Source organism: Mastigoproctus giganteus, chromosome 8 (assembly GCF_048544385.1).
Source record: "Mastigoproctus giganteus isolate SK-2022 chromosome 8, ASM4854438v1, whole genome shotgun sequence".
In the NCBI taxonomy this organism is placed as follows: domain Eukaryota; kingdom Metazoa; phylum Arthropoda; class Arachnida; order Uropygi; family Thelyphonidae; genus Mastigoproctus; species Mastigoproctus giganteus.
Genome location: NC_143582.1, coordinates 68,436,855 through 68,461,760, shown reverse-complemented (window position 1 = coordinate 68,461,760; position 24,906 = coordinate 68,436,855). Strand labels below are relative to the sequence as shown.

General features: G+C 36.7%; 1 protein-coding gene across 2 annotated transcripts in view; it reads left to right on the top strand.

Annotated features, from left to right (window-relative positions):
* The first annotated feature begins 569 nt into the window (after positions 1–569).
* LOC150081598 (tyrosine kinase receptor Cad96Ca-like) overlaps positions 570–24,906 on the top strand; it is a 222,436-nt gene continuing 198,099 nt past the window's right edge. The window contains exons 1-2 of one of the 2 annotated variants that reach the window (XM_090379461.1): positions 570–891; positions 21,081–21,161. In XM_090379461.1, the coding sequence (XP_090235587.1) occupies positions 837–891; positions 21,081–21,161 (136 nt within the window). In that variant the 5' untranslated portion in view covers positions 570–836. The remainder of the gene's footprint in view (positions 892–21,080; positions 21,162–24,906) is intronic. The other variant, XM_090379460.1, reaches the window with a different exon arrangement.

The window sequence follows — 24,906 nt, the reverse complement described above, 5'->3', positions numbered from 1 at the left end:
CTCGATGTATTGTTATAGAGAGCTGGGCGATGTAGCCTCAAGAATAATCAGTTTAATTAACCCCAACGTTAGCCATACATTAAATCACATTCCATCAGCATATAGCATATCTTTTAACAGCCTCAAATTCACGCATCCTTCTTATGTTATAATCCCCAATTTCCATTTCTAGAAAACGTTTAAGAGCAGGTGTGTCCAGTTTTCCAACATCAAAGAGCCATGGAAAAATTCCTGTCTATTAGAGATATCTCGATACCACACAGCGGAAACTGGTGGAGTAGTCTGTTCCTTAACCATATTTGTCAACTCATCTTTGAACAAACTAGAAACACCTAAGCATAAATCAGGAACTGTTACAGTTTCTTTTTTCTTCTTTCTATTGGTCTCGTGCCGTGTCAAGAAGGAGCAGAGCCCCCTCCCTCCCTACTACAGCCGCCCAAGGTCATCTACCTTGCTGTCCCCGCCGAGCCAAAACATCTTACAACGTGACCGCCTTTTTCGCCTCCATTCTAATTGCATTGCGCGTGCACTCTGTATCATGGTATGGTGACGTCATGGAACCTGTTGCAGTAGCGCGCGAGACCTCAGTCGTTCGTCTGCTGCTAGCAGTCGAGTTTCCCGAGAAGACATTTTAAATGAAGTCTTGTGCGATGGGTACTTCTTCAGTCAGGGGTTGTTACCGATGAATCAGTTTTTATATGGTCGACTGTGAGCTTCGGCTCCATCAAGTGGACTTTTTATACTTCACTTACTTATTCTCTATGCCGGCGCACTAGTTACCTGTCTTGGCAAAGTGAATCAAAGTGCTGGGATAGGTATAAGTTTGCTGTCAGGCTATGTACAACTATTTGCTATACTTTCTCATTCTGGGGACAGCAAAATGGCAATTAGGTAAGTAATTTAAACGCCACTTTTTTTCTTGAACAACTATTATTGAGTTGATTTCTAATAACTTTCAACAGTAGTATCTATTCTATGTTGCTACAGGTATTACCAAGCACATGATGTTGGCACGCGTGTCCCGAGGGGACGTCGATCATGCATCCAATCATATTACACAAATGAACGTAGAGAAAAGTGATGGTTTGAGATTTACTAAGAACTTATAGGAATGTTAATTAAATTTCAGGAGATTGCCCAAGAGAAATATTGTTTGCGTTAGCATTTCTTGGGGAAGGGAAGGGAAGGGGGATAAGTTATCATTATTCAACTGAATTTAACTGTAGGGAATAGGATACTTATTCCCTGCAGTTGAGTTCAACTCTTTTAGCATTCTTTGTATCTGACCTATTCCATTAAGAAATAGAAATGAAAAAGAAGGCATTTTAATACACGTAGAATCAAGCGGAAGTCGAATTTAAGTACGTGCGTGTTCGCGCGCAGCGGAAATGCATCTCGTTAGTCACAATCTGAGTAGATTTGTCGAAAATTGGTCTCTTAACTAGTTCACTGAACTTGCTCTCGGCTATTACTGTAATTAATGGAACGTGTTCGAACCTGTTTCCCCCCCACTCCTTCCTTTTCTTGCATACAACTTAATACTGTACGCCTGATGCAACTGCCACGAGTGTGAACCTTGGCAGGTGCATCGTAGTTTCATCCAAATGGAAACTGCGAGTTTCAGATATCGTACATCTCGAGAATTATGTTTAAGACAATCAAGGTTACCTTATTTTAGCATGACGTAACTAGATTTAGGCAATAACGAAGCAGAGCTTTAAATTTAATATTTTCATTTAATGTATGGATTTGCATTTGAATCATCCATATACAGTCGGCCCTCGATTTAATGGACTAATTGGAGGAAGGGGTGTCCGATATTCTCGAAAGTCCGTTAAATCGAATGTATTTCAAAAACATATTAATAACGAACTTACAATGTACAGGTTGTATTAAAATGTTGTTATAATGTATGCGTATGAATAAAATATTATGTATAAGTTATGAATAAAATATTATAATGTATTGAGTAATTTATACACGCCACTAAAATCATCTGTTAAAAATAAATTTACGACAGAAACCAAACTTTATTTTAATTAAACATGTCAAAAACTATACAATGTAACTAATGGAGTGTTCCACTGCTTTTGTTATTTTTTTCCCCTTAAAGCTCACACAAAGTTGTTTTCAGTGTGAACACTAGTTTTTTCATTTAAATCCATTTTAGAGGGAAAAAATACTTTATAATTCTTAAACTCCATTGAATAAAAAACACAAAAAACGTTATAAAAAGATATAATATTAACTTAATTGAAAGAATTTTCAGAGTCAGAAACAACTGTCATATGGGGAGGGTGAGGTGATAATTCCTTGCTGGTAGAGGGTTCTGGTGAAACAGTTCCAGTTGATGAAGTGATCTTGAAGAAATCATCAAGCTTCAGTTACATCTTGGTGTTGTTTCCTTATTACTGTAGATCGAAATTCCCAAATGTTCCATATGCTCATCCATATGTTGTCTTATAACAGACAATTTAGGATGAGGTACAACTGATTTTTCGTCTTTGTTATCATCGTCGTCCTCTTGTTCTCCATGAAGAACATTTTCCGCAATCTCTCCCTCAGATGATAGCCCGGATCACTTTCATCATTTTCGAGCCATTGTTCCACATCGCTCTCAGTTGCATTTTTGTTGCTGGCCCTCAGAAGAGTGTCCCGAAAATTAGACGCCTCAACTCCCTCAAAGTCCATTCTAGATTCTACGTCGTACAACTTTTTTTTTCCAAGCATTGGCCAAGGTAGTAATCTTCATATCTTTCCACGCAGCTGCTAAGTTGAAGATAGCAGATCTGACGTTGTATGCATGTAAATTTTGCAGTGTCCTGCTGTCTCTTGTATCTTCTGTTTCTTCCAAAACAACCATCACCTCTTCCAAAAACTTTCTTATACAACCAACAATTACACCCTGATCCCAACGGCTGTATCAGTGAAATAGTGTTAGGAGGCAGAAAAACACATTTAATTCTCCCATCCCTGCTAACTAACCTCTCAGCATTAGGGTGAGCAGGTGTATTATCTAGCAGTATCTAACAGTCTTTATTTCATTAGAAGGAATTTTCAGCACATCTGTCTGATGTGCGACGCTATCAGATATAAGTTAAATTTTTCCTTTAGGACAGAATTTTTTTTTTTTTTTTTTTTTTTTTTTCGTTAAATCGAGAGCCTACTGTACTCGTATATCATCTGGTTTAGTTTTCAAAGTAAATTTCTTTCTTATTACTCGCAGAATTTCTGAAAGCATAGTACAGGTATTTTATTTAGTCATTTCGTGTTACTGCGAAAGATTAACAGCTTTTTAATAGCTTTATGCCAGCTGTATATGGCGTGAAGAGCTTCTGAGAGTTTTTTTTTTTTTTTTTTTTTTTTTAAGGAATAACTCATACCCATCATTAGGAGCGAATTTTTGGTCCACATCTTTTGGAACGTGGAAGCGAAACTTCAAAACTTTTGTTGCAATAAATGAGTTGAAAATATGGTCTGTCGGCGTACTGGGACGATCGCCCTTAACAACTTGCTCACTTTGTCTATTGGTAAATTCGCCCCTGCCTGTCATTAGAGGATGTTAATGATCCAATTTCAAAGTAAAGGATCAGACTACTGCATTTTAAATTGTCGTTTTTTTTACTTTATGAAGATTTCGAGAAAGCCTTTACATTTTTCGTTTTCATTGGTATGTTAATTGAACAAACAGGAAAATGAGTAATTTTTATAGAAATTAACTTAATGTGATTATCATTAGTCTTTCTAAGCACTGTTGGATTATTTTGATCACTAATTCTGGGGGAACATAGTTAAAATAATACTAAACGACATAGTATTAATTGTATACATAGACCAAATAAACTGTTTCATCACTAAAAGTGGGATCGTTATAGAAGCGTCCCGCTGTAGTTTATTTCGACTACGTCATTCAGATAACTTTCTACGGTAAATCAGAATAGCTTATCAGCAATGTTGCTGAGATTCATAAGTTTGCTCAAGGCTGATCGAGAGAAAAGGTAATTGGGATAATTAACCCAGCTCCCTCCAAGATTATTCCAAAAGCATGTTCTTGGCATGTTATACCTTTGCTTTATTTGTGCGTCAAACAATTTTCGTATGCTATTTCCGCAAAGTCTAGATCTCCCTTGTTTTCCCATGCTGTTATTTCTTCATTCCAACCACCCCCCTTCCAAAACATGAAGGTTATATCCGCCCTCGAGTTGCTTATAATATAATCATTAAGCAGCACATGCGTTCATTCTGGGTCCACCACCTAATTCAACCCGATAGCTGTCGAAGATTGCGATGTAATTGGGGGAGTCCCAATGTCGAATAAAGATGGTCCTTTTTTTTTTTCCTTAGTTTAAAACAAGGACTTATCTCCCGTGATCAAAATGTTGGAAATGATTATTGATCAGTGAAGCTCAAGTGAACTGACTTCAAGTATGGATATCTTTCAAATATGATAAATACTCATTTACCGATGATCGTTTATCATTTTTGAAAGATATCCAATGTAGTTATTCCATTGGACATAATGATTTTTGAGTGAGGAACGGTGGGCGCAGCTGTACTGGAGACTCAAATTATCTTTAGGCATCACTTTTCCGCTGGAAAATAAAGGAAGTTATTAACGCTTGTTCCGGGGCGCTGTGACTCCACTATATAGCACTGTTTTTTAGTAGAGACACTGCCAGAAACAAGTTTCAAAGCTTGAACGCATTTTTGAAATTGTGACTACTGGGGATCAGAGTGCGATTAGTTGGTAGTTTAAAAGGAACTCCAAAGTTTAAATATATTCTAGCCAAACCGGTTTTATTTATGTATTTTTTTTTTACTGCATTTGGTTTTTTTTTTTTTTTTTCCTTAATTTTATAACTTTCGAGCTTGTCGGTCGGTGGTCTCACGGACAGCGTGCATGTATCTGGACCACCCTGTTCTGTATTGCTCAACCTTAAAAATAAATCCATAACAGTAACTTACGTCTTTTTAATAAGAATCCCAAACACAAAGTTCTTATACAATATCTTCTATAGCAGTGGTTCCCAAACTACTGAGATCTACGGATCTGGGTTTCAGAAAACCCAGTGTATATATATATATATATGACACTGGGTTTTCTGAAAAGGAAATTCAAAGTTATGTTTAAAACAACTCAACTTTTCTTATTTTTACATAAATATATAATAACTTTTTGTCATCAGTTTGCTATACATAGAACGAACAATTTGATCAGTTCCAGAGGGTCCGCGAAACGGACCCTCTAGAACTAGTATACGGACCCCAGTTTGGGAAACGTTGTTCTGTAGTATTCCAATATCATGCAATTAAAAATTATACGTTCGTTATATTTGTGTAGGTTGTCAATTTTAAGCAAATGTGTAATGAAGGTCGTTCAAGAGAACGGAGGTTAATAATAGTCATGTTCAGCTTTAACAGCAAATACAGTAGATACTTGCCTGTGGTTTTCTTCTTATGCCCTAGCTGTTTTTAGGAATAAAACGATAGAATCAACTGGTAGATGAGTTGAAAGAATAATGCCCGTGGGAGTATCTGTAGTGAAAGACATGCAACAAGAAATGAACACCTGTGTGTTAGGGAACGGAACGAGTTTTTCGAGCACAGGGTTATTGATTAATCTAATTACTTTCTTTTCAATAGTCAAGGGCTTTGAAGAAATTAGCTTCTTCCTATTACTCCTGTAATAGGTTTCTCCTGACTAAGTGTTCCTATTACACTTGTAATAGGAAGACTTCGTTTTCTGTGCTATAAATATGATGTTTGCACGAAGTGTTAAAGGCTCAAGACAGCACCTCCAATTTCTAGGCAAGCTCATTTCAAAGCAGAATGAGTTCGGAGATGGGAGTATTCAAATTTGGGTTCAAATTTAAGCATTGATGGAGAATGTGAGAAATGAGATAGAATTGATGTTTCATTAGAGTTAATTGGTTATTTCATCCATCACTGGTAGTTCTTTAATTGACGAACTTACTAATGATGTTTTCTCACATTTTCGGTTGAATAAGGAACACAGGGTTTCATGGATAAGCAAATTACTTAGTGACGCAAGTGGGTAAGCGGTTTAGTAAATTTAAAACAAATAACTGAAAACACAGCTGGTTATTGTGTGATTGTTTCCATTTCGTATATTTTTTCGTTTGGGGCAAAAATTATTCCTTTAAGCTATTCCTATCACTTTGCATTGCGTCCTAGCTATTCCGAATTAAAGTAGCACTAAATAATTCAAAGCAAGTTGTAGGGCTTTTAGGCGCATCAGCAGCTTGCGTCGTATATAATGTGTCAGTAAATTGCGTATGTTCTGTGGTCGATTTGCTGGACCAAAAATTCTACTCCCCGCCTTGAGACCGACCGACTCCACCACGTTGTGACAAAGACCAATAAAAAATTCCTCGCGTCATTGACGGGATTTGAACTCTGGTCTTTTCCAGCCGATGTGGGGAAAACGGTGATTATACCAACTGTGCTATTCAGAGTACCTGCTTGATTGGGGAAATATCACTTATAAAGTATTTTTGTAATTACAAACTTTAATTTCAATTACAATGTCACACATTGAGCAAATGCAAAAGGAATAATATAGGTATCTTTATTATATTTTTAAATAAGAACGACCGCACACACATGTTCTCGTCGCCGACCGGGCTAGCCGGGTGGGTAAAATGCCTTCCTGGTAACCCAAAGGTCGCGGGTTCGAATCCCGCCTCGGGCTTGGATCAAAGTACCGCAAAAACCTTGGGAGGTGCATTATGGCCACAGAATTCGATGCGCCAACAATTACCAAAAAAACATGTTCTCGTCGTGGTCTCAATGTATTTAATTATATTTCCTGTTTTTTTTTTTTTTTTTTGCCTTTTTTATTCTTGAATATTCGGTCCCAGTTTGTTATCCTAATGTTATTTGACTAATAAAGTACTGTATTTTGGAAAGCTCACTGAAAAAAGCCATCAGGTTGCTATTAAGACTAGTATACACGTGCTTTAATATATCGTTTTAAGTTTATTTCTATTGATTTGATTCCCTTGTTTAGTAAAAGTTTACTTATTCCAGTGCAAAATGCTTTGGTTAAACTTCTCCACAAACAATTCGTATTAAACAGGTTGCACATTTTACCTTTTTCAAGGTTAAAAAAAAAAAAAAAAAAAAAGCTTGTGGTTTACCCTTAATAGTGCCTTGATAATAATTAATAAATTTTATTTATTGGATACTACAATGTAATTTTTTAAAAATTATATTTAGCCTAGCGACTTGTATTTTGTTAATTAGTTTCGTAGACCTCCTTTGCGTTCTTGACGTTAATGTAAATTTAAGTTGATGTTCATTATTATTATTATTATTATTATTATTTTTTTTTTTTAAATTTTTTTAGTAAATTAAATAAATCGGGTAATCCACCGAGATTCCTCCGTGATAATTTTTATCTAAATTTGTTTTAAAAATAGCTTCTTGTGACACGTGTTTTCTGCTTTTTTAAAATTAGGTTTTTTGGTTGGTGTCCACTTTCATATAAATGATGACTTCCACTTTGTTGTGGTATTTTTCATCGCGTAGTCTCTTGTAACTTTTCTTTTTTGGTTTCACGTATGTGGTATCTGTGCAAGGTATTATGCAAAGTTTTTGATATACAAAGTACCAGTATGCTTTACCTCTTTAATTGTATTTCCTGATTTGTTATTGGGTTGAAATTTATAAATTTAGAACTTCTGTGCTATTAATTTCAATGGATTTACTGCTGCCTTTGTATATGTCGTGGTTTTTGATGTGTGTTAGCCAGAATATTGACAGATATATATTATTATTATTATTATTATTATTATGTTTTATTTTATTATTATTTATTTATTTTTTTTTTTTTGCTTTCACTTGTTACTTTATGTTCTTAATACGTGCCCATTCATTTGAAAATAGAAGGGGAAAATTAAAGTTAGGTTTGAATTTCATTTTACTGGCCACTGAAATACGAGCACCCAATAAACGGTTGAGCTTCCTTAGGCATGAATGTCACGAGATAACAAAACATGTTCACAGATATGATTCACTATACTGCCTGCGGGCATCTCATAATTGCGCTGATGGACGATTCCCACGTGGTCAAGTCCATTCAGCCTCATCCCACGGGTGCTCGTTGGGCATGACATTCGGAGAGCTCTTGAACCGAGCGAGGTGATGATCTCCTGAATATTGTATACACTATATTTGCACATCTCTGGCCGGTGGTTTGGTTCATTGTCCTGTTGAAAGACCACCCTTGATAACAAGCATTGTGCTCTTGATTCGGAACGACGTTCAAATAGTCTACAACTGTCAGCCGTTGCTTCACTTCGATCAAGGACCTAAAGCCTCTCTTGACATAACTGTTACCAGCCTGCATTATCTGAAACACGCACGTTCAGTTTGTTGCTTCATGTTGCTCTTGTCACGTGCTGTCTGCTGTCAACATGAAACGAAACGAGATTTTTCAGACCAGCGCACTGTTTTTTTTTTCAACCGCCGATCGGCAACTGTTCAGATGCAACATTCTTGTACGTAAGTCGCAATTTTTGATGTGTTAGCCAGAATGTTGTCATGAATGTCTGCCGTCATATCTTAACTAGTAGTGGGTATGTCATTTTTCGCAGGACGTGATCTGTCCTGTGCTGTATTCCGAGATGAATATCTTCACCTTCGCTTGCCTAAGTTTCTTCACCCACGAATATGCAAGTATAGAATATACTGTTTACAGATATATTACGTCTTAGTTTCCTTGACACTTACTAGTTCCAACTTCTGGGCATTTAGTGTGCTTGGTCAACACCAGTTATCCCGTGGTGAGAAGGATAATCCCTGGTGAAGTTTGTAGTTGTGCAACTTGTGTGTGTTTATTAAAAACTACTTCTGAAAGTCTGAGAATGCATTTGAATGCGCGAAAGCTTGACGTTTAAATGGAAAGATTTAGTTTTCCACTTGTAGCTAATACTCTGATTAAGGCTATGATTGGTTCGGCGCATTCCGCCTATTTCTTTATTATTAAAAGTGAACGTTCGCTTTTAATAATAAAGAAATAGGCGGAATGCGCAAATAGGCAGACATTCTATCATTTATCTAAGTGAACGTAAGTTGTTTCTCAATGTATGTTTTATAAGTTGAGATGCTTCATTCATTCATTTATTTAGTCCGTTTGTTTTTAATCTGCTGGCCTTGGCCGATAAAATTGAATTATGATAAAGAAATTATACTTCAAGGTCTGTCACATTTATGGGATTCCTTAATGTTTGTGGGTGTGGAGGTGGGGGGGGGGATGGAGTGCGATGATTGGGATAGTACAATTGGTTAGCGTACAGGATCCCCAGAATTTGTAGTTATACCTCTGTGTGATTCATAAATCTGTCTAGATTCAATGAATAATGAATTAAAAAAAACTAGGAAGGAAAAAAAAAAATAATACGCAGAGTGCAGTGGATATCTATTTAATCAAAGGTTTAGATTAAATAGGGATACACACACTAACTGTGAATCTTGCTTGTCAGTATTGGAAGCCAATGAGATACAAGCGACACTGTTTGATTGGCAGCCTGCAATAATGAAAAGTTCATTTGGTGCTTGCTGGATCTTTTGTAAGTGCCCACTTTTCTTCATATTATCACTAATACTGTCCAAAAGATTTCTCTTTCATTTAGAAATTTTATTTTCTTGGTAACAACTTTGGACAGTTTCTGCCCGGTGAAGCAACTCTGTCGCATGTAGTCTATTTACTATGTTGTTCCTGCCGAGTAAGTGCAGTTTCGAAGGCTTGTCAAGAGAAATTCGTTCCATTGGTCTTAACTGGAGGTGTACGATTTTTATCTTAAACGGACAAAGCATCCTTAGGACACGTGCAATCGGTTGAGTCCTGTTAGTTTAAGCCACCTTGTTTCTAATCCATAAGTTTACACCTGTCGTCTTGTTCATTTTCCCCCCTCTAATGACGCTTCCATTTCGATCTCACAAAATCCAACAGCATTCTTCTGCTGGAAGACATCAAAGAATTTTTTCGCAATAAAATAATTCTTGCTGTATTTTTTTTTTTTATTTATTTATTTATTTTTTTTTTTTTTGTATATTTATCGATTTACTCATTGAAATCCTGTGGAAAATCTATTTAGTGTTGGTGTTTCTTTCGATGCTCCGACTTCCTTCGTTAAAGAAGTTGCAGCGCGAACTTAAATTTTTGCATTTAGAAATCGGTGATATGGAATTTTCATGATAACAAATGCAATCTTACAAAACGACTGAAGAAAACAACAGAATGAGAACTAATTTTCCTTAAGCCCTTGTCCACATTGTTTTCCTCTCAGTTAATAATATAACTCCATGAAATGGCCCCAGAGAGTGGGTTGAAAGTACTGTAGTAGGAAGCAAACTCGTGTATCACGGCCATAGTAAAAAAAAGACTAGGAACCATTGTTAAGACGCTGCCTACTGCACGCGTTATCAGCCCAGCCACACAATAATTAAGTGCCATTTTTAAAATTCCTCCGCTTACCCTTTGGCCAGGACACTGCACTATAGCCTGTGGATATGAGCGAATGCGAAATTTTGGCACGGTGGTTTTCAACTGAAGGCTTGAGATAAGAGGACCATGAACTTTAGTGAATTTAACTTTTTTAGAATTGTTGTTTTCATGATTTATGAAGTTCAAGTCTGGTGCTTATTCTCTTGCATATTTATATAATATATAAATATGCAAGAAGTGAAATTAGAACGGACTTTTTGATTAACTGTCCTGAAGCTTTAATTTAGATCCTATTGAGTAAGCTATAGCCTCAGATTATCTTACGGGTAGATTGATGTATATTTATATCGATCATATTGTCTTGACCATAGAAATGCAGAGTTATTATTGCTTATCGTTTATTTATTCTCTTGGTAAGTTAGAATAATAATAAACGAGCAACGCGTACAAATTGCAACATGACTTCGAACAATATCTTTAGTGAGATATAAGTTACAAGAAACTTATTATAAATGATATCACACACCCAAAACAATATGACGGAAGATCAGGTTTACCCTTTGAAAAAAGTAGTAGAAGACCGTATCAGAGAAAGGAACTGTCAAGACAGCTCTTCCCTAAAAGATCGAGGAAGTACAGTATCTCGATTTTTTAGGGAAGAATCGATTTAGTATTTTTTAATGGAATTTTCGTGTTGGCTAACCTGATTTAATTTTGAAGTAGCATTAAAAAAAAAAAAAAAAAATGGTAATCTCTTGCGAAAACAAATGGTCTACTTTGCGAAGTTTGTTGCATGCTAGACAACTTTCTCTTTAATGATAAGATCAGTGTTTGTTGGAAGCATTCCCCTCCTTCCCTTATACTAGCTCAGTTAATTTGTGTGCTTTCAGAATGGAAAGATAAAAGGTTCAAATCTGGTTAACAACTAAGATCTCTGTGGTTTCTATCATTTGCTAAGAGTTGGGGTGCGTAATGGTCAAAAGGTAACTGGATTATTCCACCTTGAGAAACTTTTATTTTAATTCTATTTACATGAAGTGACCGCTAAAAGCCTGGCAACCCAAAGGTCGTGGGTTCGAATCCCGCCTCGGGCTTGGATCAAAGTACTGCAAAAACCTTGGGAGGTGCATTATGGCCACAGAAGCCGATGCGCTGACAACTACAAAAAAAAAAAAAAAAAAAAAAACCGCTAAAACACTTACATACTGGTACTTTCACTTCTGCTCTACTTTCCGTACATCCCGCATATGCGTAGTCTGAGCAAGAGGAAGGATTCCATCAACATTGAGCTTACTAAATCCATTCCAGACCATAAACACCTCAATCAGATTTCGCAGGAAACTGCAATTTGCAACACTGAATTCTTTCCTGGTAAGAACACCCTTTTGCTCACCTCACCAACATTGTTGCTTTTCTTTGCACCTTTTCCAACAGACCTGTGTGCGGTATTCCAGATGTAGCCAAACCATTGCCTTATACAGAGGGATAATCATCTCCTTATCCCTGCTGGCAAAATTCCTGTGTATCATCTACAATACCAACAGGCTCTTGAGTTTAAATCTTAGTCAGTAAAAGCTCGTTGCTCCTTCAAGAACAAAAATGAGCAACGAAATCTACCATATCTTCATATCTGTTATTTTACCAAGAATTTTATTTTCAGAAATAGTTAAAGCTTTCTAAGTATTTATCCCTGTTAGATTGATTTGAAAGCAATCAATTCCTTTCTAATGAAATAGCAGTACGAAAGTTTAGAATTATATATCAGAAAAAAAAAAAAAAATCCATTCCCTTTTCATCAAAAAGGGAGAGTGGCTATAGCACTATTTCTTCTTAGCTGGGCAAGACTCCCCGTGGACAGTGGTAAGAATTAAGGTGGCCTACCAGGGCACAGAATTTCTACAGAAATGTGCGAAAAGTAAATGTATTGCGCACACAAAATAAATCAGTGGATTGCGGAGTCCAGACAGAAATCTTTTTCATTACATAAATGCGCTTAGTTCACTGCAGACGATACAAGAAACTTATCCCAGTTACTTAAGGCTATCCACTTTGAAGAAACAGCAGTTGCTTTTGCAAGTTCTACTGGATTAAAACTTGATACAGATGATTCCAAATGTATTCGGACGAATGCGTGTTTTTCGAAAGCTTGCAGTAGTTAATTACAAAAGAATTAATTGCTTTCAAATTAATCTAACAGTGCCCTTAGAAAACCTATTTTTGAAAATAACATCCTTGATACAATAACATATAAAGATGCGGTAGATTTGGTCGCTTATTTTTGTTCTTGAAGGAGCACGAGGTTTTTTTTATTGACTAAGAGTTCTAACTTAAGAGCCGAATGGTATTGTAGATGATGCACAGGAATTTTGCCAGCAGGGATAGGGAGATGATTATCCCTTTTTATAAGGAAATTGTTTGGCTACATCTTGAATACTGCATACGGGTCTGGAAGCCTCATTTTAGGAACACGTCCCACGTGGACCTGTTGGAACAGGTCCACGTTTCACGGTCAGAGAAAAGTAACAAGGTTGGTGAGGGGAGCAAAAGGGTGCTTTTACCAGGAAAGGCTTCAGTTTTGCAAATTGCAGTGGCCTGCGACATCTGATTGAGATGTTTACGGCCTGGAATGGATTTAGTAAGCTCAATGCTTATGGAATCCTTCCTCTTGATCAGAATACGCACATGATTCATGTTCCAAAATTCATTGTTGGAACAAACTCACTGGTGGTGTTGTGGGGGTGGGTAGTTTGAATAAATTCAAGGAAGAACTAGACAAACTGTAGAAGGATTGGACAGATGAAATGGGGAGCGTTAGTGGTTTTTTTTTTTTTTTTTTTTTTTTTTGCGGTGTATAAGCTTGCTTTCTTGCATCATTTGCTACTATTTCATTTCTTTTATTAAAGTAAACAATTGTAGAAAGTGATAGGTAGTTTCAAAACGTCAAATCAAATGTCTCCTCAGAAACATAATCTCGTATTTTCAGTGATTATCGCAGGGAGTACATATCAACTCTTCCCAGAATCTGACATGACAAGTGTTTTCCATGTAGTCAGGCCCGATAAACTGAATAAGATTAGTTTGCTAAAGCCATCCACGAAAGTCCTTAATCAGTAAATAGTACTGTTGATTAGGGCGGCTTTTTGGTTTCCGTAGGTCTTAGGTACTCTTAATTCCGAGACCTCACTATATTAATAAACATATTAAATTTAATTTTTAAAGAAATTTGAAAGGGTTTCTATAAATTTTATACTGAAGTTATTTACACAACACGTGTTCCTTTACTTACTAACTTACGAATAGCAACTTGACGTTGTTAATGGCAATGTAAAAATCCAAAAGAGAGAATTATCTTAGAAATCTGTATTAAAAATTAGTTGATAGAATTTTATTGTTGTAATAAAATTGTTGAATTCCATTTTCGGGGCTTTCTTGGACTGCAGTACAGATAATGATGACGAAAATATTAGGGGAATATTTTTGTTCATTGGATTGAAATAAATGAATATGGATAAGAATGACCTGTTTTACTAACGAGCAACGATTTAACTTGCATTGCTCAAAAATAAAACAGCGTGGTAGGAAGGTGATGCAACTTCCGTTGTATAACAAGTCGATGCATGTTTGGTGGAATATTGTAAGCGAACCTGGACATATGGACATCTAAAGAAAGTAAGTCGAGAGAAAAATAGCATATAATACATGCATCGCTATAAATTTGATCGAAAAATCTCGCCATAATTTTCTTTCTACACCAAGGTAGCGAATCTCATTACTTCCCATGGCTGGAATTTCAGGAGTAATTATGGCTGTTAAATTCATTTTTATTGTTGGTTTCGCATGCCGAGAATAGCCACGCCCTCTATCTGCTTATTGCCCTTGCTTTTGCTCTTCGTTAACCTGGCTAGTCGTCTTTCTTGTTTACTGCCTCCAGAAGTTGTCACGTGTGACGTCAGACGTACCCACCTTGCCAAAGATTCTTGACTAATTAAAACTGGCACCTACAGAAAGCAAAACTTCCTTTCTGAACATAAAAAGTGGGAACTATTCTTGTCAGACATGGGTCAGTTTGTGGGACGCGAATCTTTCACTACAATGACTAAGGTTGCCCTCCTGCTTCTGGAAACGTTTAGTACTGCAGCGGGACAGCGATAAGATATAGGTCATGTCTAATTTACGGGTGAGGTGATTGAGAGGGGAGGAGTAGCAACAGAATGTAGGGCAGGTTAGGTAACATTTTTCACCATTTTTAGACACATCTGATAGTTATATTGATCGCAACTGCTGATAAGTTTTTCTTTAATGTCATGAAGGATTTATTGTACTATTCCAACACTGTAAGTTTAAAAACAGAGGCTCCGGATTTCTGGACTGTGAGAAAAAAAGTTGCACAATAGCAACTTAGAAACCTACTAGTCATATTTTTAACGCAGGTAGAAAATGACCCTCAAGTAGCTGATAGAGGGAGAGTAAGGGAAATAATTTCGACAAATTTTGTAAATCATTAACAAAAAAAAACCAAATCCTCAAGATTTAGCTCCTGGTTTAATGTTCCTTTCTTGTATTAAACATATGTTATTGAGATGATTATTTTCCTACGCATTCTTTAACTACGTTTGCTGTCAGTTAATTTTTATCGCCATCTTAAATGCATACGAAATTTCTCTGCGTCATCCTTTTCAGCGATTGCAATTAGTTGCATAGTGAAAGTGAACAAATACTAATATATTAAGGTCACGGACATAGCAAGTGAAATTTTCATGGTGCGGGTGGTTCAGCTCTGGGTTTGAAGCAGATTTGTTTCTTTGCTAGAGCAAATGTAATAATAATCATAAATGATTGACGAAGGAAGAGAAGCGGGCCATTGTAATTTTTTGGGACTCTGCGTGGGGGGCATGCTGAAATTGCCCTCCACCACTCTGGAGGGCAATTGTGGACTGAGCGGGATATACGAGAAAGCATAGCCCACAATTGGACCCAAGAGAGAGCGAGAGCATACTACCCTCGCCAACTAGCTGAACTATGTTGTGAAAAAGGCGCATAAATTCCTGCCGTCATCGACTTGATTCGAACTTGGATCTTTTTCACTCTGTGTGCGAAGGACTGCGATTATACCGCAGTCCTAATTTATTAGAAAATGAACAGTTTTGTGTTTCTCTTTTTGTGTGCAATATCATAAACTGTGTTATCGATTCTCTATTTCTTCTTGAACAAATACATTTCACTACACCCAACTTATTCTCGTTTTAAAACTAATTTCTCACTGCCTGTCCCTCGTACTCAACGCTTACTAGGAAGTCTGTCCCGTTTCTTTCAGGTACAGTGTTGGATAATCACAATATTAATTTCAACCATGCACCCCAGTACACCAGGCCCATTCGTTACTATTAATTTTACGCTTAAACCGTGTATGTATAAGAAATTGCCCTTTACTCTGTTTTGTTAATACAAATTTTAAATATTTTAATATTAGTGACTGTTTTGTGTTGATTCTCTGTAATTCTCAGCGTTCTCACCAATATCTACGGGGCGTGTGCCCTGTGGGTGAGAAGTTGTGTAATTAAATGTTCATTTAGAACATGAACTACAGAGTAGGCACGTGTAACAGAATGAAAATAATTATAGCAATAACAAAAAACAGTGGTGACTGTAATAATAAATTAGGGTCCTCATCGGGCTAAAAAAAGTAATTAAACTGTACGCTTATTGAAACAAGAGAAAAGCGCTAGGACATTAATGGTATCAAGGATTTTGAGTTTTCAAAAAAATCAGATCAATAGAAATCAATATAGCTTTTTGGGCCCCTCAATATATTTACAGATATTTTATAATATATATAAATGAAAGTGATCTGGATGTTTGTACATTATTCGATAACGAAAAATCAGATCGAAACTGAATTTTTCCTTGGTTCCTAGGTAGGACTCTACAGAACACAGTGCTACTCTAACAGTAGCTCCGATCCTTCTCAATTTTGGGCCTTTGTTACCTACCTATGGACAAATTCAATGGAAAAGGTTAATGAAACTCCGGTATCCCAGGGGCTCACATCTGGTGAGTATGGGCTTGGCACACCCGGGGTTCTGAGCTGGATATCATCATTCTTCTCTTCCTTGGTGATCTCTCTCTCTCTCTCTCTCTCGGGGTAACTCAGATTTTTTTTTTTTTTTTTTTTGGCTGGTGCAGTATAATCCTCAGGCTTCTTTGCACCATATGGCTAATAATAGTTGCTGTCGAAATTTCAAGGGCTTTTGGTCATGTTTGCATAAAGGCCTTCTAAACAAGCTTCCATCTTATGGATTGCCGACTGTTTTCTGTAATTGGGTATATAGTTTCTCGGATCGTTTACTGCGGGTGATGGTAGACGGTTCTCTGTTTTTCTAACTTCTCCACTCATTCCTTTCTCCCACTCTTTTCCTCTTGTATGTTAATGATACGATAGAGGGGAAAAAAGCATTTTCCTTCTACCCTGCAGTGGAATAATGACTGGAAATCCTTTTCATAGTTTTGCTAATGATAGCACATTGCATTCCACCTCCTAGTTTGAGAAACCTTGCCCTGCAAAAAAAAAAGCTTCTTGAATATCCACTACCAATTTCTTAAATGCTGATCTCCAGGTAATTCTACAATAGGACAAAAATAACTAAGTTTAATCCTTCTAAAACTCAGTCCTGTCTTATATCTCGCAAAAAAAGCATTCTACTACTTCTATGCTTGTCTTTGGTGACATTCACATTTCTAGACAAGATCACATATCTTTATTAGGAATTACCCCGACTTCTAATCGTTGTTGGCATAAGAACATCACAAATATTGTTTACTCTGCATCTAAAACCTGGATTTTTTTTCTTTCCCTCTCGATCAAAATATTGTTTCTGTATCTCAAACCATCATTCCAAACTTTTCTTTCTATGCTTTCTTCCTATCTTTCATTAAAAAAAAGTAACAAAGATCGTGTAATAATTTTTTTTTTTCCTCTCTCTCTCTCTCTCATTAAAAAAATCTTGTGGAAACCTAGGGTTCTTCAGAATTCAGTTTGCAAACCTGAATGTTATATCAGGGGCATTCAACTTTTTTTTTTTTTTTTTTTTTTTAGTTAGGGATCCGAAACATAAAATACTGAAGTCGCGGGCAAAGAACAAGTACCACTAATTACGTATTTTCGAAATAATTTTTATCAACGTTTTATATTTAGTTTTTTTTTTTTTTATTTTTTTGCATCTGATAGTTACGAAAATCCAACAATTACATAATAAAATTGTTATTATATGGTTGTAATAATATTATTAAATACTGAGGAGGATGCAAAAAATCATAATCAAAAGCAATACCAAAAAACCCCCTGAATAATACTAAAAATAACATTGAAACTGCCTTTTGTGACACGTTAGTTTTAAAGTTGGTGGACAACACTTAGGCGGCCTACATGGGAGCACAATGTGAAGGAATGAACAGCACGTGGGCCGTCGCAGGTTGGACACCATTGTGTTTAATGATTGTGTTTAGTGTAATGTTGCAATGGATTTTATCTGTAATTTGTTGCTTATATCCAAGGAGATTGTACATTTGATTTCCCTGGCTCTTTGTAATGGCCTGTACTTTATTTTTATTCAGAGAACTTAAACTAGTCCACTCCCCCCCCAATCCCCGTACTACCGCTGGCGCTAACGTTCCTATCTATAAGATAACTCAAAGTTAATTTCAAAATAGTTCTCGAAATCTTCCAATTAAGCTAATTAATGATATTTTGGGGAAGTGGAAGAAACAACAGCCATTCGGTTCTATTCTTCCATCAATAATTTTTCATCAACATTGCAACAGTGTGCTGAAGTTCTCTCCACTAGACGAATATTAAAATTGTGATGGCTGTGATCACCTGTCGCATGTCTCCCTATCTGCACGTCCTTTGTACTTAAACGGCTTTCTGAGCGTGACAGCTGTACAAATGTAACTTTTTTTATGCGCGAATGATACTTCTATTGTAATATTGCAGTCAAGTGTGGAAGGTAATGTTCCTTAGCAAGATGTCCGTCACACAGAGGCCACCTATAGGTTGATCACTTTTACGAGGACACCTTTACCACTACCCCGGCCCCAACCCTTTCTTGTAGGTCTACTACAAGAAAATCCCTTGAAGAGGTAGTACTCTTCCGTAAGGGCTTCAATATCAGAATCTGATGCCACTTCGTGTATTTAGCTTAGGCCTTTTTTTTTTTTTTTACCTGTGTAAGCTGTCTGGTGGAGTAGCAAAGATGTATTAATGACGGAATGGTAATTAATCCATGTGAACAGTAAAATAGCCTGTTTTAGATTCTGGCTTTTGTTCAAAGCGTATGCTTCGTTAAGCGTTACTTAACGGTATGACCAACTCTTGTGAATTGCACAACATTTTGCTATACCTTTCAGGAAAGCACTTCCACGTAACAGCGATTTACCGTAAATACTAAGTCGTTAGTTTTTTTTAAATACAGTTCATTAATATAATTAACTGAATTATAGGAAAAAGTTTCAATTTCAGAACGAATAATTCCTTTTGAAATAATGCCAACTGTAAAATCGCAATATAGTATAATATTCTGAGTCTGCGTACTATTTATGTGATACAAATGCATGATCGTTGCAGCCCTTTGGATATGGCAGCCTGTCATAGATTGCAAACGGTTTCCAATCGTAAATCAAGGAAATTTTTTTGAGACTATATTCGAGTTTGAATAGCCACTATCAGACGGAGTAATTTTTTTCTATGCAAATTGTCCTTGTCTTAGCGGTGGATAGACTTTCTTGGGGGGGGGGGGGGGGTAAGCGATATAACGATGATAAATAATTGACAGTAATTGAAAATTCAACTCTAATTTAGAATTGAATTTATATCTAATTTTAGCATATCTATTTTTAACAAGACTTACATAATTATACGCACAACACGAATAATTACTATACAACTAAATACCATAAAACAGTTTATTTCAATTCAATCAGGGTCTACGAAGGGGTGATAGCCCCCTACTGGATCTGCTGTTGCCTTGACTACGCGAATTTTACAAACCCAATATTATGGGTTCGGTTGCTTCAGCACTTAACATAACCCAATCTTAGACGAATATTGCATTAAGAGATGATAATTTATATAACTACAATAATGTAAATCAGAGCTGTTTGCCTTCCTACAAATGTTTTTTTGCTAATCGCGACACGTCTGACAAGAACTATCACTAAAGTATCTCGGCTGACATGCAATCAAGACGTAGGGCATTAATTTTTGATGGGACCAGACAGAAACAGACGAGACATACCTCACACCAGTAGTCATAAGAGTATTACTTATGTTACCCACAATCGTTTTTCTTTTTTCCTTATTATTTAAACGCTAACAGGATTAAAAATAGGGAAGATATGTGTACAAATTTTACATCACTGATCAGAAACACTAAATTATTTGGAGTATTATGTTCAGGTTTGGGCTACTTGCAAGAAATTTCAAAATAGATAGTTTATTAACTTAATGTTTCAAATAGGAACATTGAGATAAAATAAGTGTTCCAGTATCGTTCATTGTTTTTCAATGTGCAGTTCAAGAAACTTAAAGATACCAGTGCGAGATCAATCTAAATTCAGTGTTTTTAGTTGCTTGTTTAAGTCGCTGAAATTGTCAAATAGGTTCAGATCCAAACCTTTCAAGGACTTCGTTGAAAAATTGATAATAGAAACTGATGTAAGATATGTATTCAGCATTTTCTGATTGTGTATGTGTTGATATTTATATCACTCAGCATCCCAAGTGATAGAAAATTGACTACTATTCGTTTTCAACATAAAAAAAATCATTTGAAAGACAAAAAATGAAATAATTTATTGTCCAGTGTTATTCTTTACCTTGCTGATTTCATTATCAAAACATCCTACGATTAATAAATGTCGTTTCATCATTACATGCAGAATATGTAAGACTGTATTCCTTTCACTGAAAAGGATAGTGTAAAACAGTGTTTCTCAACCCTTTCAAACCACTTATTACTGAATTTTTAAACTAATGTATAATGTTTAAAGTATACACTTGTTTTTCGGCAGAGAAGGAAGTACTTTTCGTTGTTCCAGGTGTATGTGAAAAAATAAAAAGACAATGAAATAAGTTTGGTCCCAATTTCCTTCCTTTCCTCCCATTCCAAGTTGTCCAAAAACTACATTTCCTTTTAAGAAATGTAGTAATCAGTGGATTAGGGATATTTTTACACTGGCTGCCAGTTGACTAGTATTAGCTCATAGAATTATGTAGAGCTAATACTAGTACCATAAACATACATCTGTGCTTCAAAAGTGCACTCCCCATTGCAAACTGTTATCATTTGGATTTACTCCATTAAATCCTTAATCTTGCTCACTAATTTTCTGACTGAGGCGCCTACCTCGATCGCTAGACCCTTGTCTGGTTAATGTTTTCGTAACCACGCACCACTTTATCTATTATAAACAAGTTCAGCTATTTTTCAACAAAAAACATCCTTCACAAAGCTAAAGCTTGTAGGTATTAATTGTAGGTGTTCATTAGTAGGTATTACTAAAATATTTTTGAAATCAAATGTTATTCGAAACCTCATGCATTATTTTGTTCCAGGGTCCGGACTTCCTGGTCAAAACACGCCCCCTGTGTTTAATTTCAAGAGAGAGTGGACAATTAAAGAAAATGAACCAGTTGGTAAGTGTGAAATATATATTTCCAGAAATTTTAATTTGTTGTATTCTGTATACTTTAATAATCTTTCGTTTCAAGAATTTTGTTGTGTGTGCATCCAGCGTACAAATAAATTTTCATGCCACTGAAAAGAGCCGATGTATAAGTTCGTAAGCAAAGAGTATGGTTCCACCAGCGAACTTCGTTTTCTTTTCCCCACTCTCAAAATAGACTCCAAGAAACTTCGACCTAGTGCGCTGGCACAGCATGGCCAGAGCTGCCTTTTACATCCAATCTTAAGCAGTCACACTCCTTGTTGAAGGCAACATTCATAACAAGAATGATGAGGCGATAATTCATTTTGATAATATTAAAAATGCGTAGGATTAACCGCGCCCAGTAATTTCTTAACTTTCACGATAAGTTTGGTCCCAGAAGTATATTTTTTTCTTCCTATAACTATTTTAAAATTGAACTTCTGTTTTCCCCCTATCATCGGAAATAACGCGTCCGTGAAGTTGCATGACAATTGGACTACTAACATGAGACACTCATGTGAGGGACACTAACCTCGAATTGTGTATAAAAAGTCACCTAGGGGCGGAGTGTCCCCAACTACCAGACAGCCTTGAGATGCCAGACTTGCTGACAGGAGCAAATACATCGACTTATAGACTCCAGTCATCAAAGGTCACAAGACAGCAAAGTTGTTACCTTATTACCATTTTGGTGATTAATGATAGAGTACTGATTTCAATATCGGTGAATTTTCCTTTCAGAAAAACCAAATTCATTTTTTTTAATGACAACTTGTAAGAGTATCACGTAATCTCATTATGTTAATACCAGACTCGGATAGCAAATTATGTAGAATCTATAATTAAATGGAAGAATCTAACTTTCGATAGGGGAGTGTTTTATACAGTGGCCTTTGTTTTAATATAGGCTTTCCTTGTTACTTTTTTGTTTATTGTTTAAGAAGTTGGTTGTAGGATTTTATACGCATCAGCAACTTAGGTCCATATTTAAACATGTCTGCAAATTGCGTGTGTTTTGTGGTTGTTTTTCCGTTAGCTGGACGAAAAAACTATTATACTTTCGCCTGATACCGACTAACTCAGCCATATTATGAAAAAGGCCCATAAATTCCTGGCGTCATTGACTGGATTCGAACGCAGGTGTTTTCCACCATGCTGAGGATGGTGATTATACAAACTGCTACTCACGAGGATTCTTTAAGGGGAATAGTTTTTTTTTTTTTTTTTCTTTTATTCAAATTGAATATTCGTTGACCAAAAGTACGGACTATCATTCAGTTCGACCATTTTGAAATAGTCTTATTTTTTTATTCGTATAATCTTCTTTATCTTCGCCTTCTTCCCACGTTTATATGGGGTCAGCATTTCCGTCCTTAATTCTTTTCCTCCATTCCTCCCTATCCTGGGCTTCCTCTCTCCTCCATCCTCTGTCACCTTGTCCTTCCATCTCAGCTTAGGTCTCTTCCTCTTCCCTATCACATCCAACTTTTAACACCTCTTCCCCACATACTCCTCACTTCTTCGTTCCACATGGCCAAGCCACCTCAACCTAGATTCCTGCATTTTTTACTCAGAGGCCCCACCTTAACCATACCTCTGATGTCGTTCCTTATCCTGTCCTATCTCGTCACACCACACATCCATCTTAGCATTCTCATCTCCGTCACTTCCATCTTTCTCTCCTGGGCCCTTGTAATCGCCCATGTCTCAGCACCGTACATCAATGCGGGTCTAACCACAGTTTTATACACTCTTCCCTTCATTTTACAATTTACTTTCTTATCACACAGCACCCTACTCGTCTTTCTCCAGTTCAACCATCCACATTGTACTCTATGCTGTATTTCTGCACTTAGTCCTCCATCCCTCTCAACGTTCGATCCCAAATACTTAAATTTCGAAACTGATGGTAGCTTTTCCTCCTGCAGTTTTATAGAGCTCTCATCTTCTCCATTTAATACCATATATTCTGTCTTTGTTCTACTTATCCTCATAGGCGCCTCCCTAGCCAGGTGGGAAGGAGCAGCAGTGCGTAGCACACGCTTCTTGATTACACCGGGGTTCGAGCCCGTCACCACCAAATACGGAGGATGCGGAAAGGTCAGGGAATGACCACTGCATATTCCGGGAGCAATATGGCCTTAGTTGCTAATGCTCCTAAAAACCAAATAACAACAACAACTTATCCTCATGCCTCTCTCTCTCTTCCAACGCTTTCCTCCATTCCTCCAATTTCTTCTCTACCTTTCCTTGAGAGGTTCGCACAGTACGATATCATCCGCAAACAGCATACTCCATGGTGCTCTAATCTTCACTTCTCTCACCAACATATCCATTACCAGATCAAACAGATATGGGCCGAGAGCTGATCCCTGGTGCAGTCCAACTTCTACAGAGAAAGTCATATCTACACTACTCTTAACCTGAATACCGCACCCTCGTACATTTCCTTCACAAGCCTTATGTACTTTTCTGATGCACCCTTCTCCCTCATGCATCTCCATACCTCTTGTCTGGGCACTCATTGTAAAATAATAAATAAATAAATCTTTATTGTGAAGTAGAATTACAGCACAATATCCCATCACGGCGACGAGCGCCAGGGGTTCACATATAGATAACATAAGTACAAATTCAAATGGCTACAAAATATAGCGAACACATACAAAAGGCTACAAAATACAGATTACAAATGCAAAAAGAAATACAAATACATCATAAAAACAAGGAGCTGAACACAAATAAAGAAAAACAAATACAACTTGGCAGTGATTCAGGTTTCAAGAACTTTGATAAAGTTGTCTGTCCTTCTTTTTACTTATTATGGTGTCGATGTCGGCGTCCACACGGTTGAGGGCAGCGAGCATCTGCTTGGGCAGAAATCTTTCGGTGAGTACAAGCCTGTTGTGGTGAGCCACAAGTGCTGGTACCGACCTTAGGCTTGGCTGTGGAATCCTCCAAGAGCAAGCATTCCAAATATTTGGCCTGAGATGAGTTTGGCTGTGAAGACTAGCCTCTTTTCAAAGATCAGGAACTTCAACCTCGGGATGTCGAGTGCTTGTGCCATCATGGTAGTTGTGGTAGCGGGAGGTAGCCGAAGCTTGTTATTCGCCCATTTCAGTATAAGAGAAGTTTACCTCAATATAGGACGTAGAACACTTTCGTATGATACTCTCCAGAAATTAAAACGAAAATACGTACTATATTGAGGTAAACTTCTCTTTATTATTTTACAAATATTGATATCAACGTAGAACGTATTGAACATTACAGATCTGGTTCATACGATATAATACTCAATATTACTAATTGAAATCCGGTTATTACGCAGAAAACGCATACAAAAGCAGCTGCTATGAATTGGGTAATTTAAAGAATATTCTGCTGTCTTCGAGTGGTCGGAGTTGGTTGATTCCCCAGATAACCAGAAATATCTCAGCTCTTGTTCAGAGTTATTTACAGAATAGATGCACCGAAAGTGAAAAAAGTGGGATCTCGACTTCATCCAGTACATAGTCAATGGTGATCAAGAGCAACGTTGATTGAATAATCGGTTGAGATTCTTTTGGGCAAGCACTAAAGTTCTTCAATTGGCTCAACATTAAACTGGAGTAACTATGCATCGGTAAAATATATTGGAAGTAAAAATTTTTTTTTTTTTTTTTTTTTTTTTTAAGGCTTATACCGCCAGTTCTAGATATGAACTCAAAAAATAAAATCTATATCTTACC